Genomic DNA, 18,558 nt, shown 5'->3' with positions numbered 1-18,558 from the left:
GTATTTCTAGAATTAATACTTATTGGACAGTTGTTATGACATAATACTTATGCCAGTTGTTACTTAGGACCTATCTGGAATTCATAATGACTATATTTCAACTTCAACGTACTACTTTCTGTAGTACACTGTAAGCCAAGAGATGAGTTAATCACCTGTAAAACTAATTGGCAAGATTCCACGTTGTTATTGTTAGGTACTGTTGAGTCAGTTCCTACTCTTAGTGGCCTTGTGTACAGCAGAACAAAACAGTGCCCAGTCCTGCGCCATCCTCATAATCACTGTTACACTTGAGCCCATTGTTGCAGCCACTGTGTCAGTCCATCTTGTTGAGGGTCTTCCTCTTTTTTGCTGACCTTCTACTTTACCAAGCATGATGTCCTTCTCCAACTGGTCCCTCCTGATAAAATGTCGAAAGTAAGCGAGATGAAGCCTTACCATCGTCATTGCTAAGGAGCATTCCAGCTGTACTTCCTCCAAGACAGATTTGCTCATTCTTCTGGCAGTCCAATATTCTTCGACAACACTGTAATTCAAAGGCATCAATTCTTCTTGAGTCCTTCTTATGCATTGTCCAGTTTTCACATGCATATAAAGTGACTGAAAATAACATGGCTTGGGGCAGGCACACCTTAGTCCTCAAGGTGGCATTTTTGCTTTTTAACACTTCAAGGAGGTCTTTTGCAGCAGATTTGCCCAATGCCATGTGCCATTTGATTTCTTGACTGCCATTTCTGTGGGCATTGATTGTGGATCCAAGTAAGATGAAATCCTTGACAACTTTAATCTTTTTCTCCATTTATCATGATATTGTTTATTGGTAGGGTTTTAAAGGTTTTTGTTTCCTTTATGTTGAGGTGTAATCCGTACTGGAGGATGTAGTCTTTGATCTTCATCAGTAAGTGCTTCAAGTCTTCTTCACTTTCAGCAAGCAAGGCTGTGTCTTCTGCATGACTCAAGTTGTTAATAAGTCTTTCTCCAATCCTGTCCATATAGTCCTGCTTTTCAAATTATTTGCTCAACATACAGATTGGATAAGTATGGTGAAAGGATACAACCCTGACGCACACCTCTCCTGACTTTAAACCACGTAAAATCCCCTTGTTCTGTTCGAATGACTGCCTCTTGGTCTATGTACAGATTCCTCATGAGCAAGATTCCATACCTGCAAATTTTAATTATCTTAATGTATTTAACAGCCACTGATAAGGTTTCATAAGACTCAGTGATTTCTCCCACTTTTTCCCTTTTTTGCAAGTGTTCCATTTATGAGAAAAGTTAGGCATTAAGGGGGCATAGCAATACAGAGTTTTCAATATTTTTTGCAGTTCTCTGTATTGAATATCCTGAGTCATTATGATATTTCATGAGTTGTATTTCTGTTAGTGGTGATACATTTTTCTTGTTCCATCCATAGTTTTTATTTTACCTTCTGTGAAATCTTAACAACTATCTGTGTTTAGTAGTAGTGTTAACTGACTAATACCAGGAAGGAGTTCATGATAATGACCTTATGATTAACATCATGCACTAGTCAGCTAAGCTGACTTGACATTTTGAATGCTCTTAAGACATTTATTCTTTAATTTTCCAATTCCTGTAAGTACGCCTGCTTTTAAAGCACAGGGTTTCAAACTAATGAGCTGAACTCTGTGGGTTTTAATCTTAATTATAACTAGAATTTTAAGAAGCACTTTACTGTCAGAACTTCCAAAGCTTTTTTATAATCACCGTGTTGGAATGCATAAAACTTAGTAGCTTTGTTTCATTAGAACTTAGTTGACTGCTTTTTAAAAAGAAGGTGCTCAGATACTAGTTCGTATTTCTTTCTTGTGTGGGAATTAAAGGGTACTGAGCTATGGTAGTACAAGTGGTTAAGTGCTCAGCTGCTAACTAAAAGGTTGGTGATGGGAACCCACCAGCTATCCCACGGGAGAAAGATGTGGCAGTCTGCTTCCATAAGGATTTACAACCTTGGATATCTTCTGGAGCAGTTCTGTTTTGTCCTGTAGGATCACTGTGAGTTAGAATCGACTCAGCAGCAGTGAGTTTTTTGTTTGTTTGCTTAAGGGTTGGGTCAAGGAGCTCTCGTGGTGCAGTGGTTAAAAGCTAGACTACTAACCAAAAGGTCTTCAGTTCAAACCTACCAGCCTCTCCGAGGGAGAAAGATGTGGCCGTCAGCTTCCATAAGGATTTACAACCTAGGAAAGCCTATAGGGCAGTTCTGCTCTGTCCTAAACCCAAAACAAACCTGTTGCTGTTGACTCGATTCCGATTCATAGTGACCCTACAGGACAGAGTAGAACTGCCCCATAGGGTTTCCAAGGAGCAGCTGGTGGATTTGAACTGCCGACCTTTTGGTTAGCAGCCTTAGTTCTTAACCATTGGACCACTGGGGTCACTATAAGTTAGAACTGACTTGATGGTAATGGGTTTGGGTTTATTTTTTTGGAGGATTGGTTCCACAGGTAACCAACACAGGGAGAGGGATAATAGAGGGGAAATAAATAAGGTAAATCAACCTAGTAAAAGTGGGATGGTCATTATTTTAGCCCTTATGCTTCTGTTAACGGTGACAAGAATGCATGTCATAGATGATGACCACATTTCTCTTTTATGTATCCATCCACTTGGGGTGTTTCCCTTTGCAAATGGCACTCTCTTCTAGCCAATTCTCATGCTTAATTACCTAGATTAGTATCTCTTAAGCAACAAGTTGCAAAACTTAGCTTCCCCATTCTTTAGATGAGAAACCAAGGCAGCATCATGGACAGGAAGAAGCTCCTGAGATGATGGCAGCCCGGATTGACAGAGATGTGGTAAGTACAACAGTCATCCTTAGGACTTTTTTTTTTTAAAGAGCAAAAAACAAAATCACAGGGAAAACACTGTTGATTGAAAAAAAAAAGATGTTTTAGGAATGCTATATTTTCTACTTCCAGTGGTTGTTAATGCCCTTTGGATTACTATTTTTTCTTAACTGTTCTTGCCTTTATGCCAATATTTAATCAGTATACAGGGTTTTAATAAAAGAACTAGCATATTAACTAGTTTACAAAAGAATTTAAATTATCAAATTTGAGGGATGGTCCAGTTTTCCTTTTCTCATAGTTTGAATTCACAGTTGGAATATCTTTATGTATTCTTGACCTTTATTGAAAATGTATTTTAGTATGTCTGAAGGATGAAAGTTGAGTGGCATTTTTTTAAGAATAGATATGTAGATTTTAATGCTTTATAAAGGATAAGGCAGTATTTATTTGTATTTCTCTGTGGTAGTTTACTTGCAGAATAACAGTGTCCTGTGATATGATCATAGAATATCAATATCATAGCATATAATATATTCATGTTGCCGTTTTGGACTGTACTTGTATAGAAACAAATACATAAAGGAATTTAAAATTTGGAATTTAATTCTTGTATCATATTATTGCTGGTTATAACTTAAAAGCTTATTTAATTTAAATTTCGAGTCTTTAATTAGAAAAATGTCAAGTTTCACACATACTGGAAAAAAATCAACTTGGGTCTAGAATTCCCTGAAAATATCATTAATTCTGTTTTACCACGTAGATGCTTTTTATCAATGCCTATTGTTGCAGCTTAGCTGTGGGTTTGTTTGGTTATGACAATATTCCGTATACCTTTTATTCCAAGAAAATAATATTGTCAGTGCTTTATTGGAACATTTATCAGGAAAACAAAAAGCTCAGTGCTCTTCCAACAAAATGTTTCTTAGAATTTTTTTTCCCTAGTATTGCGTGGGAGAACACTATGGAAAAATGAGAGGTAATTGAAAATAATTAATAATCTGAGTAACCCAGTAGATACTGTAAATGCTTTCTTGATGACATTGAAAAGAACAAAACTAAGCTAGAGAAATCTGTAAATGTCAGACTTTAGCCACACATATGTTTAGTTCACTTCTTAGAATTAGTGGTAAAATTGAATTGCCTATGGAGTTTTTTTTGTTTGTTTGTTTTGGTTTGTGTTTTACTAACGTTATACAGCCAAGGCAAAACTAGTTTTGTTTTCATTTGTTTTATTTTATAATTTCTAATTCTAGCAAATCTTAAACCACATTTTGGATGACATTGAGTTTTTTATCACAAAACTCCAAAAAGCAGCTGAAGCATTTTCTGAACTTTCTAAAAGGAAGAAGACTAAGAAAAGCAAAAAGAAAGGACCAGGAGGTAAGTTGAATTTTTTTTTTCAAATCTTCTAAAGACCATTAAGAACTCTAGTGCTACACAAAGATTTTGCTCTTGTGAACTGCTCAATAAAACTCCACTGACAGTGGAACCAAGGTAACATTTTTAGTTTTGAGGTAGCAACAGAGAGTTAGGCAAAGGTCCAGATGTGTCCAGGGGAGAATCCATTTTGGTTTTGAGTTGGCTGCAGTGAAGAAAGCCCTAGGACCACAGAGATTCCGATATTCAGGTAGTGACCATCTGGCTGTAGTTTTTATTAGTGATCATAAAATCTTTTTAAAGTCATAGCTTTACACTTCTCATATTTATATTTATTTTATTGTAAATATAGAGCCTCATTATTTTGTTAAAGGAGTACATTTTCTAGCTGAAATAATTGGGAATGTGAATGGATTTGAATTTATTTTAATCATAAAATTCCAAAAAGCACATTCAAGTCACATATGAAGTCATATACAAGTAACTTTTTAAGTAAGTTGCAGGTCAGCTATTAAAAATGGCCTCTATAAAATTTTAAATATAGAACTAATTTTCATACTTCCTTTGGCAAAATGGAAACCCTGATGGCTTAGTGGTTAAGTACTACGGCTGCTAACCAAGAAGTCGGCAGTTGGAATCCACCAGGCGCTCCTTGGAAACTCTATGGGGCAGTTCTACTCTGCCCTCTAGGATCACTATGAGTTGGAATTGACTTGACGGCAACAGGTTTTTTTTTTTTTAAATGACAAGATGGTATAGATTGAAATATATAAAACATAGTAAGTAAATATTCCTTACATTACAGATAAACTTCCAAATTTTACTCTAGCTTATAGCTACATTCTAAGCATGTGACCTGCAGCTTTGTTTTCTAGATGAATCAATCTGGAAGTTACCTCCACTCTACATATTCTAAAATTAAGTACTGTTGCTTCCTGATGTCTCAAACCACTTATTCCTGTGTTCTTTATGAAGGGTACCCTGTTCTCCTGGTTACCCAGATTCAAAACCACAGATTCTTCTGTGACTTCATTCTCTACTTTATAAACCAAAACCCACTGCCTTCAAGTAGATTCTGACTCAAAGCGACCCTATAGGACAGAGTAGAACTGCCCCATCGGGTTTCCAAGGCTGTAAAACAGACTACCACGTCTTTCTCCCGTGGAGCGGCTGGTGGGTTCAAACCTCTGACCTTTTGGTTTGCAGTCAAGTGCTTTAACCACTGTGCCACTAGCACTCTCTAGCTTATAAAAAAAATTTTTTTTTTTTATAGCTAACATCAATTCTGTTTTCCCGATGTTTCTTGCATCCAGTTTTTTCTCTTTTCATTTTTATAACCAGCATCCCAGTTCAAGAAGTCATCACTTTCTACCCTAAGCAGTCATCAAGTCTATACTCTTTCCTAAAAGCCTATTGTCCTGCTGTGAGGACAGTCATCTTAAAGGTCTAAGAGAGTCACTTCATTCTTCTGCTGTATTATGTTAATTGTATATTCTATTGATTTAATTTCAACTCTTCACTCTGGCAGTCAAAGACATCCAGTCTAACCTTGAACTACCTTTCCAGTCTCATGTTTCTGTGCTTTTATGTTTGTTTTGTCATGTACACGCAGTTTCCTTCTTGCATGTTTGTGCTCATGCTGTTTTTATTCAACCATGGTGTTTTTTCCTACCAACCTGCCCTGGAAAAAACCTTTCAGATTCCATTTTAAAAACTGTTTTACCCGTGAAACATCTTTTAGGCATACATTTCTCAATCTCCCAACCAGAATGCAGTATTTTTCCATAACAGTTACGTGGTACATCTGTATTATATATTTACTAATTTACCTCTCCTATTAGATTTTAATGGGGCAGTTCTACTCTGTCCTATAGGGTCGCTATGAGTCGGAATCGACTCAATGGCAGTGGGTTTGGGTTTTTTTTGGAGTAGATTTTAAGGCCCTTGAGGGCAGAGCCTGTACTTTACTCATCTTTATAATCTTCACAATAATAAACACAATCCCTAGCACAAGGAAGAGATACAATGTATATTTGTGGAGTTGACTTGAGTAATTCATCATGCGTAAGGGTTAAAAGGAGCCCTGGAGGTATAGTGGTTAAGAGCTGAGCTGCTAACCAAAAGATTGGCAGTTTGAATCCCGCAGCCACTCCTTGGAAACACTATGGAGAAGTTGTACTCTTTCCTTTAGGGTCGCTATGAGTCAAAATCAACTTGATGGCAACAGGTTTGTTTTTTGGTTTTCTTTTTAAGGGTTAAAAAATAGCTGCCTGTCGAGTGGACTCTGACGCATGGTGACCACTTGTGTGTCAGAGTAGAACTGTGGTCCATAGAATTTTCAATGGCTCATTTTTCGCAAGTAGATTGCCATGCCTTTCTTCCTAGGTACCTCTGTGTGAACTTAAACCTCTAGCTCTCCTGTGAGCAGCCATGTGCATTAACCATTTGAACCACCCAGGGACTCCTCAGCAAAGGGGTAGAGGAATCCTTTTCAAACGTTAGACCTTCTTAATTTGTTACAGTGAGACTAGAGGATATGGTAGAATAACTAGGCAGCTGAATATCTGATGCAGTCTTAGACTTTATAGGCATAAATGTGTTTGTTTTTTTTTTGTTTTTCATTTAATAGATTTTCTTTGAACTTTGTTCTTATCTACCCCTACCCCCATTTATTTCACTAGAGGGTGTTTTAACACTGCGGGCAAAACCCCCAGCTCCTGACGAATTTTTTGACTGTTTCCAAAAGTTTAAACATGGATTTAACCTTCTGGTAAGTGCAAGTTATTTATATGTAATTAAAAAGTACAAATGAAAAAAGTCAAAGTCTAGCTAGGTTACCCTGATTGAATTAAGAGATGAAAATGTTTTTGTAGATTTTATGTATGTTTTGATTTGCCTTAATTAGAACAATAATTTGTAAAATGTGTGTATCCAAGAGACTTAGTCAAAAAAATAATGATTCAATTTTTTTTTTAAATAAACTCGCCTAATCTGACTCTGCCAAGCATGATAAGTATGTTTATAAGGGAAGTTAGGAGTAAAGAATTCTTCCTCTGAGTCTGTTTTGGACCCTTTTGAGTGTCTATATTCAATTACATCGTAGCACAAGTTGTAAAAATTGTCTATTTTTTCTTAATATTATAGGCCAAATTGAAGTTTCATATCCAGAATCCCAGTGCTGCAGATTTGGTTCACTTTTTGTTCACTCCATTAAATATGGTAAGATTTTATTAATTTAAGGAGATAATCATTCATAATTTTTTTTTTTTCTTAATATGTTTTTTAACCCCAGGGGCTGGATTATCTACACAGCTTTTCTTCAGAAACTTGCATGGGTACTATTTCTCTTGCCATTGAGAATGTAGAAATTAAAACCTTAAAAGAACCTTAAAGGATATCATCTAGTTCAAACGCTTTATTTTATAGGTGAGGAAATTGATGTCTTTGACAGAAATAGTGACATAAAAAGAAATAAAAATTTATTGGATACTAGTGTTTCAGTATACACGAGTATAAAATATTCAGTGGCTTGAATAATATAGAAAGTTTTCTCTTCCTCACAAAATAGGCTAGTCATGAGTGGCCTAGGGTGTCTGGATGGCTGTGCTTCATGAAGTTATTCAGAAACCCAGATTCTTTTCATTGAGATGTTCCTTCATCTCCTGGACTCTCTCTGATTCAGTTAATCATTTATTAATTTAGTTATTCAACAAATATTTATTGAGAGTCTGTTGTGTGCTTGACATTGCAGTAGTTCATCAGGAACAAAATAAGACAAAAATCCTTACCCTCTTAAAACTTAGGTTGCTCTGTGGAGGAACAGCCAATAACCTAAATAAATGCATAAATAATACATTTTGCTACAAGGTGAATGCTATGTTGAAAATACAGCAGGGAAGGGATTTGGGGAGTGCCCAGAGTGTATGCATGGATGTGTGTATGTGTGTTTGCAAGTGTGTGTGCTTGAGTTGTTGGGTGTTAATGCTTTTAAATAGGGTGGCCAAGGGAACACCTTACTAAGAAGGTGTCATTTGAGCAAAGGAAGTGCAGAATGAGTCCTGTGGACTTTTGAGGAAAGAGAATTCCAGTCAGAGGACAGCTAAGGTGGTAACTTGCAAGGTATGTTCTTTAGATACATAGATACTGTGACTGGAACAGAGTGAGGCAGGAGGATATTAGTAGGAGGAGATGAGCTCAGCAAGGTAACAAGAAGACATATCATGTTTGTCCTTATAAGTGATCCTAAGCAACGATTTCTGTGGCAGGAATGTTTAGAAACTTGGGAGAAGGAAGGGCTAGGGTGGCTATTTTTTTTTATATATATGGGAGATTATGATGCTTGGACCAGGAGCATTGGAGATGGTGAGAAGTCTGATTCTAGTCATAGACCACAGAAACAACAAGATTTACCAATAAACCAAAAAAACCAAACCCCGTGCTGTCGAGTTGATTCCGACTCATAGCGACCCTATATTGGGTAAAAGCTATAGAAGCCAAAGATTCCTTTGAGGTTTTCGCCTAAGACTGGAATGATGGAGTAATTGTTAACAGAGATGGGAAAGACTGTGGGTAAGACAGATTTTTGGAAGAAGATAAGGAATTCAGTTTTAGAAATGTCGGAGTTGAGTTGTATCCAGATAGAGAAGTTTAAATCGGCAATTAAATGTATGAATTTCAAGTTCAAGGGAACATCATCTGTCTATAGGAAGTATTTAAAGCCAAGAAGTGGATGAGATCATCAAGGGAGTGATTGTGAATAAGAAGAAGAACAAGGACTGGTTGAGCCCTGGGGGATTTCAGTGTTAGGAGAATGGGAGGAAGAAGAGGAGTCATCAAAGAAGACTGAGAAGAGGCAGTAAGTGAGGTAGAAGAACAAGGAGAATGTGGAATCGTGGCAGCCAAATGAAGACAGTATTTCCAAGAGGAAGAATTAAAGAACTGTGTCAGATACCTCCAAATTTAGTTTACCTATATGTCTTTGTAACAGCCATACAAAGGCAAAGAAAGAGTCCAGGGCAAATAGCTTTGTTTAAGAAGGTAACTCTGAACTGAAACAGAGACTTTCTGTTGAGACACAATTGGTATTGCAATGAGTTGGAATTGACTTAGTGGCAATGTTTTTTTTTTCTTTTCTTTTCTTTTGTTATACCCACATAATTCCTCATATGCCCATGCCTAACTACAAAGGAATAGTCTCCAGCTGGGTGTTATGTGCCCATCTAAAATGCAGGGCATTCTCTCTCTAAAAGAAAGATGAAGAGAATTGATACTATGGAACAGTTAGCAGTTTTTGGCATGTCTACTATGTTTCAGGTATGGAAATAGGTACATAATACAGTTTTTCCCCTAGAAAACTCCTTCTCATACAGGTATGACCTGTATTTGGATGAGATACAATTTTTGAAGCTAACACAATGGTGCATTGGAAACAATTCTCTTTGTAAAGTTGCTGGATAGTTCCATGTCTTTATCGATCAAAAGGTTATACCACATGTGTCATGCCCGCGACCCTAGGTATACATCTTCATTTTCTAGATTTCCGACATCCAGGTATGCCCTTTCCTTATAAGTTTAATAAAATAGGTATGGTAATATACTTTATTTCCTGTTTTGTATTTCCTATATTTGCCTATAGTGTAATAGTGATTTTTCCAAGCTTACATTGTATACAGCCATCTTGCCTGATAGGGCAGTTGAGAGTGTTAGAGGGAATATTATTTAAGAGTACACACAGAAAAGTGCTGTAGTTTGGGAAAAGCATGACAGCAGAAAGTAAATGGAACATATGTTGGCCTCATACACACTTTCCATAAGGGAGAACAAGTGAGAGAAGGATGGAAAGAGGGTAGAATCTCTTTCTTTTAAGTGCTTCTAGCATGAAAGAGTTTCCTGTTTTATGGTGTAAGGCAGGAATGTATGGGGCAATAGAAATAGCATACCCTATTAAAAAATTATTAGTTATGGGAAAGCAGTAGCAGTAATGATAATTGTTAGTGTTATGTAATTGCTTATGTATCATATCTGTGACTTTTTAAAAAAGGAATAAGAATGATAGTCATATAAAGCAACTAAATTTCAGTAGCTTTGATTTAAAGCAGTGAACACTATGGTCATGACTTTAATATTTATAAAAAATGTAGCAACATTTTTCAGAATTTTTGCTCTAATAGCAGAAAAAAGTAGAAAATCCAAGTAGCAGAAAGGAATAAATATCATCCTTCTTTTCTCAGAGGTAACCAGACAAGGCCTGAAGCAGAATACTAAATGATGATTGCGTTACAAACGTAGGAAAGTAAGCAACACTGTCAGCATAAATGTCAGAACCTGGGCAACAAGAGAGTAGAAGATGAAGGTCCAAGACTAAATCAGTAATTTACAAATGGTTCTGTATGTTGTCACTACAGATACAGCATCAGATTTCTATTTCTCTTGCTATTGTTGAATAATTATTGCTACGTAAGCTCTTTTTAAAATTAGATCAGGACTGTCCATGTTCAAAGAAACCAATGCTAACTCATTAACAAAATTTATATTCTTTAACACATTTGATACCTCTTAGGAAGCATTATTTAAAAAGCAGTTTTTGCCACCTCTTAATCATTTTACTCTCTTTTATAGATCATAAATAGGTGTCTATTTATTCCACAGAGTATAGCTGTAAAATTGTGGGACTGCTTTTCCTAACATGCACAAATTAGTCTTTGTGATAAGGCCATGTTTCTAAAAATATTGATTTATCTTTACCTTTCTCAGAAATAACTCTATTAATGTCCTCCGTCTTAGTCATCTAGTGCCCTTATAACAGAAGTATCACAAGTGGGTGGCTTTAACAAAGAGAAATTTATTCTATCACAGTCTAGGAGGCTAGAAATCCAAATTCAGGGTGCCAGCTCCAGGGGAAGGCTTTCTCTCTCTGTCAGCCTTGTGGGAAGGTCTTTGTCATCGATCTTCCCCTGGTCCAGGAGCTTCTTAGCACAGGGACCCCAGCTCCAAAGAACACGTGTGCTTCTAGTTCTTGCTAGGTGATAATGAGGTCACTCTGTCTCTCTGCTCAATTTTCTCTTCTATGTCTCAAAAGATATTGACCCAAGATAGAACATAATCTTATGGATTGAGTCCTGCCTCATTGACATAACTGCCTGTAATTCTGTCTCATTAACATCATAGAGGTATGATTTACAACACATAGGAAAATCCCATCATGTGACAAAATGGTGGACAGTCACACAATTCTGGGAATCATGGCCTAGCCCAGTTGACATAGATTTCGGGGGGACACAATTCAGTCCAAAACACCAGGCATGATACTTTCAATGCTCCAGTGTTCCCCCTACAGGATCCCAGACATATTACTTGGACAAGGGAATGGAAAGGAACATTTGTTTAGGACCTACTACAGGCCAGGAAAAATTCAGTGGCTTTAAAGCTTATGGGCCCTTCCCCTCTACCCTCAGCATGTATACATACAGCATACACACAAGCACACGTGCATTCACACACGGCTATGCACATTCTTAGAAGGGAACTATGGCCCATAGCCTTTTATTTACCTTTTTTTTTTTTAGTTTAATTCCCTCTGTTAAACCGAAATGTTAATCTTCCTCCACACCTTCACTTTGATCCCTTAGGTTTCCCTCTTAGTCATCCTAATTATTCAGTGGAAGTGCTTTTGGGGCTGGAAATTCAAAAATTACTGTGCCAGTTAGTCAGGGGAGGTTTTGTTCTCGGATAAAAGTCACCTTACCTCCCGTATCCTTCATCTTTTCTTTCGTTTACTTTCATTCATTCCCCAAACATTATGTCTTCTACAATCCAAATAAGCCTTGATTCAAGTGCTCAAGGAAGTTGGACACTGAAAAATAACCCATACATTACACTGATTTGTGTTAATGACTTGCATAAATTTTTATGAGAACGTGGTGGTGGGGGGAGTGGGATGCATCATAGTTAGACTGTGGGGTTAGGAAAGGCTTCCCAGAAGAGGTAGTACCTGAATAGAGTTCTGAATGGCGGAGGGAGGGCCTTTTGGGCAACTGGGAACATCATATGCAAAGGCACAAAGGAGGTGTAAAACAGTATAGTATGCCCAGAACACCAGGATGACAGGATGACTGGAGGGAAATTTACTCTTGGTCCAGATCCATTAAAAAAATCTCCTTTCTTCTTGTGCCATATCTCTGAGAAGGTGAGATATTCATAGAAGAGCCCTTTTTTCTTTCTGCTATAGAAGACACCTGCCATCTCTTTAGCTAAGATGTCACTCCTGAGAAGTAAATTTTGAGCAATATTTGGAATCCACTTATTTTCTTATCAGAGAGTCGCGCCTGTTTTATCTGTTTCTGCTAGTCATTAAATTATCCATATTAAATCAGAGCAATTTCCTGGAATTAAATTCTGGGGGAAAAAAACCCTTGATTCAGAGTACCAATTCTTCTCTCCTTTTCCTGCGTGGGTCCTTTTATTTTTGTATGCTTGTATAGGTACAGCCATGAACCATTAACTTGAGCTTTGTTTCTCTCTATGGTATTCATTTCTAGAACTGCATTTTTTGAGTTTAGTATGAGAAATTTATCAGTAGGGATACATATAAAAAAATCAGGGAGAGTTAAACCACCTAACTTAGAATTCTCTGGATAGTCAGTGTTTTTCAGAGAAAAATACAGTCTTATGAAAGTTGTTAAACTATTAACTTTTCATTTTAGATTATTAGACAACATTGGGCTGGGCAAGGACATTTGACAAGCTGTTTTTACATTCAGTAGTGCATTGCATAACATCAAAATTTAATTTGTATATTAAAACATTGCAGGTTTTTGATGTGGAATTTTGTCTACACCTTTCAAAAATCTGTAAACAATAGTCATCTTCTTGCTAAGTTTGTTTTTATTATCTTTTTAGGTGGTGCAGGCAACAGGAGGTCCTGATCTAGCCAGCTCAGTACTCAGCCCCCTATTGAACAAGGATACAATTGATTTCTTAAATTATACCGTCAGTACTGATGAGCGCCAGTTGTGGACGTCATTAGGAGAATCTTGGATGAAAGCCAGGTCAGCATATATGAGTTTAGCATTTGGTACCTGTAATGCTTTAAGTATTGTTCTTTGTTCTTCATTTTATGGCTCTAATGAGACATTCATTGGACCTTTTTATGTATGAAGGACTAGACATTATAGAATGAAAAAGTCTAAACCCTTAAAAAGCTAGAAATATATTGGAAGAGATAGAAGTGTATGCAATATAAGGTATGTAAGTGCCAGGAATGAGCTATAAACAAAATACTGTTGAATTGGCGCAGTGGAGCAGTAAGGAATCAAATTTAGAGAGGGCAGTTAGCTTTCAAAGGAAAGCTGGCATTTAAAATCAACTTACGTAACAATACTAGCAAACATTTACAAAGTGTTCATACAGTGTTTTCTATATACTCTTCAGTGCACTTCACATAAATACTGTTTTCATCTCCATTTTACATATGAGAAAATGAGGCACAGAGATGTTAAGAAATTTGCTCAAAGTCACGTAACTCAAGTGACAGAGTTGGGATATGAATCCAGGCAATCTGGCTCTGGAGTTTTTGTTAATTACTTTGCTGAATTGCCTTTCAGCAGAATAAGTAGGATTTCAACAAATACGTAGCAGGCAAGGGGCCTTCCCAGTGGAGAGAAAAATATGAGTGAAGGCGTGAAGTAGGGAAATCAAGAGAATGGAGTTTGAGTTTGGGCTTAGCTGGAATTTAGACTTTGTGTGGTTGGTGATTGTGGAGAAGGGAGGGAGGAGGAATGGTGTTGACTCACACAGTTGAGTCGTGCTAAGGCGTTGGAACATGGCTCTGTAGGTTGTGGAGAACCGACAACTTTGCAAATGGGAATGTGACATCTATATTTTGGAATGATCAGTCCAGCAGTTGAGCGTAGTGAGGACAAAAAAATAATAGAGGCAGGAAGGCCCTTTGGGTTGTTAATATTATGGTAGAGATTTCTTATTAATCACCATTCTCCTGGACTAGAACAGTGACAGTAGAAATGGAAAAGGGGATAATTTTAAGAACTGTTTACTTGTCAATTATGGAAGACAAATCATTAACAAATAATGAGCAAAGCAAGTTATAAAAATATTTCCAGTTTCATTGTATGTGAATAAATAATTTTTCTATTCCTCATTTATTTGAATATTTTTGTTTCTCTTTCTACTTTAACTGGTGCCACATTTGAACTTTTGATCTCCCCTGAGATCATGTCCGTTCTCCCTTCCAGTCAGTCCTCTAGTACATCATTCACTGTGGTCAATTAGAAGTTTGTCTTCCTGATGCTTTTGAGTAGGATTGCCTAAAAGTAATGGCCCCATTTGTAAGTTTCTTTCTCTTTTTCTCCTATCTAAACATATCATAAGCCATTCTCTCTCTCTTTTTTTTTTTTTTGGACTTACTTGGCAACTACTTGTGTTGGAATATCGTTTACACTTTGAAAGATTTATCAAGCAGAAAATTCTTTGAAAGCACCATAGTCATTGCTTGTACATTGAAAATATTCTTTAAATGTATTTATTTAGATATCTTTCTGTGTAAAAGCTGGTTAAATACATTTCTTAGATCTAGTAAATTTAGTCATTATGATTTTATGATAAACTTAGGAGCATATTTTTACTTTTTCCCGTGAAGCTTATTAAATTTATCAGATATTATGGTATAGAAGTAGCTCAGACTTTTATTTCTTTGTTTTGGGTCCTACTTCGAATGAGAAAATTAATAATCATTTGAAAAAATACATCAAAAGGAAACATATTATGAGCTCTTGACTTGAGATAATGGTCATTTCAGATCCTAATTTTTAATAGTATTAGGAAATGGATGTACAGATTTAAAGACTCACAAAGATGAAAAGAATCATGAAGGTACATACTAATGTGAATAAAATAGTTCATTTTGTCAAAGTAGAAATTTAAAGAATTAAATCCTATGTGAAAGATACACCATATTGTAGCAGATATTGAAGCTATAGTTTCTGTCCTATTTGTTATTTGTGTGGTTTATGAGTGGTTAGGAGCTTGTAGAAGTAAGCTCCTAATCATTAAAGAATGAACGGGCAATGATTATGATTGCTGATTAGTTCTAACCTGACTTTACTGATTAAAACTTAGCTGATACAGTTAATTTATAAAATAAGTCATCTTTTTCACTTTAGAAAACTTTGAGTAATTAAACAGTCATAAGCCTTTAGAATGTATGGGCTGTTCCTCTTTTGAAAGATACTTCTAATATCAGAAAGTTTTGGAGTGAAGAGAAAGATGGGCATATGAGCTTTCTTTAGATACTAGAGAAGTTTATTTCCTAAATACTTATTACACTACTAGCTACACACTCACTTTCCATACAAATTGAGAAAAATCTATATCCATGTTAAAGTTGAATATTTTAATGAATAATTGAGGCAGTATTGATTGAAAGATTGTTGTAGAATCACTGTTTCCCTCTCCCGCTGCCCTGAGTCATCTCTCCCTCATTTCTTCACCATTCTGTGGTGGTCAATGCAGCGGAATTCAGTCTCCCCTCTGGCTTCATTTTATTGGTGCTAGTACTAGTTTAAATATGTTTTCTTTCTCTTTTTGGGTGAATGGAAGACAGATTACATACATGTTGTTTTATTTTTGTGGGTAGCCTTTCTAAAGATAGTTGTGAGTGATCACAGATACATTTTTTGTCTTAAATATCTCTTAATGTCCGTCTACAGAGCAGAGTGGCCAAAAGAACAGTTTATTCCACCATATGTTCCACGGTTCCGCAGTGGTTGGGAGCCGCCAATGCTGAACTTCATGGGGGCACCAATGGAACAAGATCTTTATCAACTGGGCGAGTCTGTGGCAAATGTTGCAGAACATCAGCGCAAACAAGAAATAAAAAGATTATCCGCAGAGGTGAGATTGTTTTAATGTCACATTAAAATCTACGTGTAAAATCTGTGTTCTCCAGGAATTCCATTGTGTGTTCTTATTTTATTGATCTGAAGATTATTCTAGAATCACTGACTGTTTCCCTCTCCTACTACCCTAAGTTACCTCTCTCTGACCTCTTTGTCATTTTGTGACAGTTGCTCCCTTTCCCTGTAAAGCTTATCCCCGCCCATATCATTCTTTTACATCCTGTCAACCCTCTCCCCTACCTGTTCTGCCCTACAACCCTCACCCTGGTGATCTAAGTCCTTTTGAATGTGTACTTTTTTTCCTTGTCAGGGAATTGCCCTACTGCCACTTTACTTACCTCTTTCTGATTTCCCATTGTCAGACCCTGTCAGTTCCCTGGCCCTAGCTACTCTCTCTGTCACAAACAGCTCTTTCCTGAACTCCCCATTTCTTTTCTTTTTGCCTCATCTTAAACCCCTGGAGTCCTGTCAGCCTGGCTAGAAGGTCAAAGCATCTGCCAGACTTCAGTCCTCAGGCTCACACGATCGTTCGATCATTCGTAACACTATTACACCTTGAGGTGATTATAAAATGCATTGTCGTTTAAGTAGTTATTAAGCTTTAAAGTATAATCTATTTGGGAAACAAATTGAGGGAATGAAATTGGGTATGTCATTTCTTCACATTCTCTAAAAAATTATTTTTTTCTTTGACTTTGCTATTGGAAAAGCAAATTAAACCCACATAGGAAGATCAGAGCTTGAGGAAATAGATGAAGGAGGTCTAGTTTGAAAGAAGAAAAAGTAAAAACTGACTAGATCCTCTTTGAAGTTCTGTTCATTTTCTTTAATTCTTTAGGGCAATTTTCTTAGACCGCCGTGGGCGTTTATAACATGATGTGAAGGAATGAGTTAGCAAACCATAGTAAATCAAATCCTTTGGGTTTACTTTTAAGTAGAAACATTTATCCAAATTTCTTAAAATCATTCCCTTGGGAGACTGTTCTCTGGACAGTAACAATAATATTAGAGAAGATTGGTTACATTCCTGAAACTTTAAGAATAAAACACATTGCTTTGAAAAAAACTAAAACAACACTTTTTTTCTAATGTAGTTGTTCTTTTACCTGGCCGCATATCAGGAAGAGGTGGATGGCATACCTGCCCTTCCCTTTAAAGGGGTGATTAAGAAGATGACCTCACAGCTCTGGCACTGGCTACAGACGTATTTTCCTGCCCATATTTTATAGCTCAGACCTCATCACTAGAGTTTTCCTTTCCTGACAAAATGTAATCAGATATGAAATTACGATACATTTGCTGTTGCTATAGTTACAGCTGACAATTTTCAAATCATAAATATTGCCAGCTCAGAGTTTTCATATCTTAAATAAAAAATATACCCTCTTCATAATGTATGCCTCAGAAGTTCATTTCTGCGGGTTTTTTCCAGCTTATGTAATTAAAGACAGAGAATGTATGCTGGGCTTCCAGTGTATAAATTTGTGGACTCTCACTGAATAGGTAATTTTAAAAGAGGAATTATCGAGACTCCCTCCTTGTAATGAGTTATCATTTTCCTGTTATAAACTGTTTCCCACTTCATGGTGTAAGTACTTTTTCAAAAAGTTTTAAAGAAAATGAAATGTAAAACGCCTGCTGGCAGTTCTAGAGGATTTCATGCCTTGAGGTTTTGTTGGAAAAGAGGCCAAGTAATGATGATTTAAAATGTATAAAAAGTGCAGTCATCCCTAGAAGAGAGATTTTATTATACTTTATTACTGCTAGAATAAATACTTTTAGGACCAGTCTTGTGTAATTCAGGATCTGGTGATTTTGTTTAGAATTGAAAGGCGTAGGTGATGTGGAATGACAAATATGGGTGGACTCTGCTTCTTTACTTGCTCTGGACCAGGAACAACCTTAAATGAGATCATGCAGTCATCACAGTCATTTGTCGTCATTTTTCTCCTCCCTTCTAGTATGCCCAGTCATTCTGAGGATCCGGTGATTTCACTCTTGTTATGTTCAGAGCTAGACAGAAGGTGTGGGTGATCCTAACAGTCTACTCTCTTCTTAACAGCCTTTAATAAAAAATTACTAATCATTTAGTGTTTCAGCTCTCTTAGGGAAACAATAAACTGAATTAATTGAGCCAAAGTATTTAAATGAATAAAAAAGTTTTTTTTTTATATTTGTAGAAGTAGAGTATCTTAATGTATATCCCAGAAGAGTAATGCCGTGTGGATATTTTGACATCAACACTGGTCCAGTGGGGACATTCCGCCTATTTTGTCTCTGGATAAAGTCAGTCCTACTCCTCTCAACTTCGTTATTAGTAGCCATGTGTCCAAGACTCTTCTAAAATGATCCCACTTTCAAATATATTTCCCCCAGTGAATCCATAAACAATTGAAATACCCAAGGACTTCCACTGCCTTAGTGTCTGCTATGCATCTCACATGCTTCATTTT

The 18,558-nt window shown here is 36.6% G+C and overlaps 1 protein-coding gene across 4 annotated transcripts in view; it reads left to right on the top strand.

Annotated features, from left to right (window-relative positions):
* Positions 1-18,558, top strand: part of EPS8 (epidermal growth factor receptor pathway substrate 8) — a 210,915-nt gene that overhangs the window by 160,780 nt on the left and 31,577 nt on the right. For all 4 annotated transcript variants that reach the window (XM_049882554.1, XM_049882552.1, XM_049882556.1 and 1 more), the window contains 6 exons: positions 2,746-2,819; positions 4,070-4,196; positions 6,875-6,963; positions 7,338-7,412; positions 13,092-13,240; positions 15,917-16,100. In XM_049882554.1, coding sequence (XP_049738511.1) covers positions 2,746-2,819; positions 4,070-4,196; positions 6,875-6,963; positions 7,338-7,412; positions 13,092-13,240; positions 15,917-16,100 — 698 coding nt within the window. The remainder of the gene's footprint in view (positions 1-2,745; positions 2,820-4,069; positions 4,197-6,874; positions 6,964-7,337; positions 7,413-13,091; positions 13,241-15,916; positions 16,101-18,558) is intronic.

This window comes from Elephas maximus, chromosome 4, assembly GCF_024166365.1.
Source record: "Elephas maximus indicus isolate mEleMax1 chromosome 4, mEleMax1 primary haplotype, whole genome shotgun sequence".
NCBI lineage: Eukaryota > Metazoa > Chordata > Mammalia > Proboscidea > Elephantidae > Elephas > Elephas maximus.
Note: the sequence above shows the minus strand (reverse complement) of the source record. Positions and strands in the feature narration are given on the sequence as shown.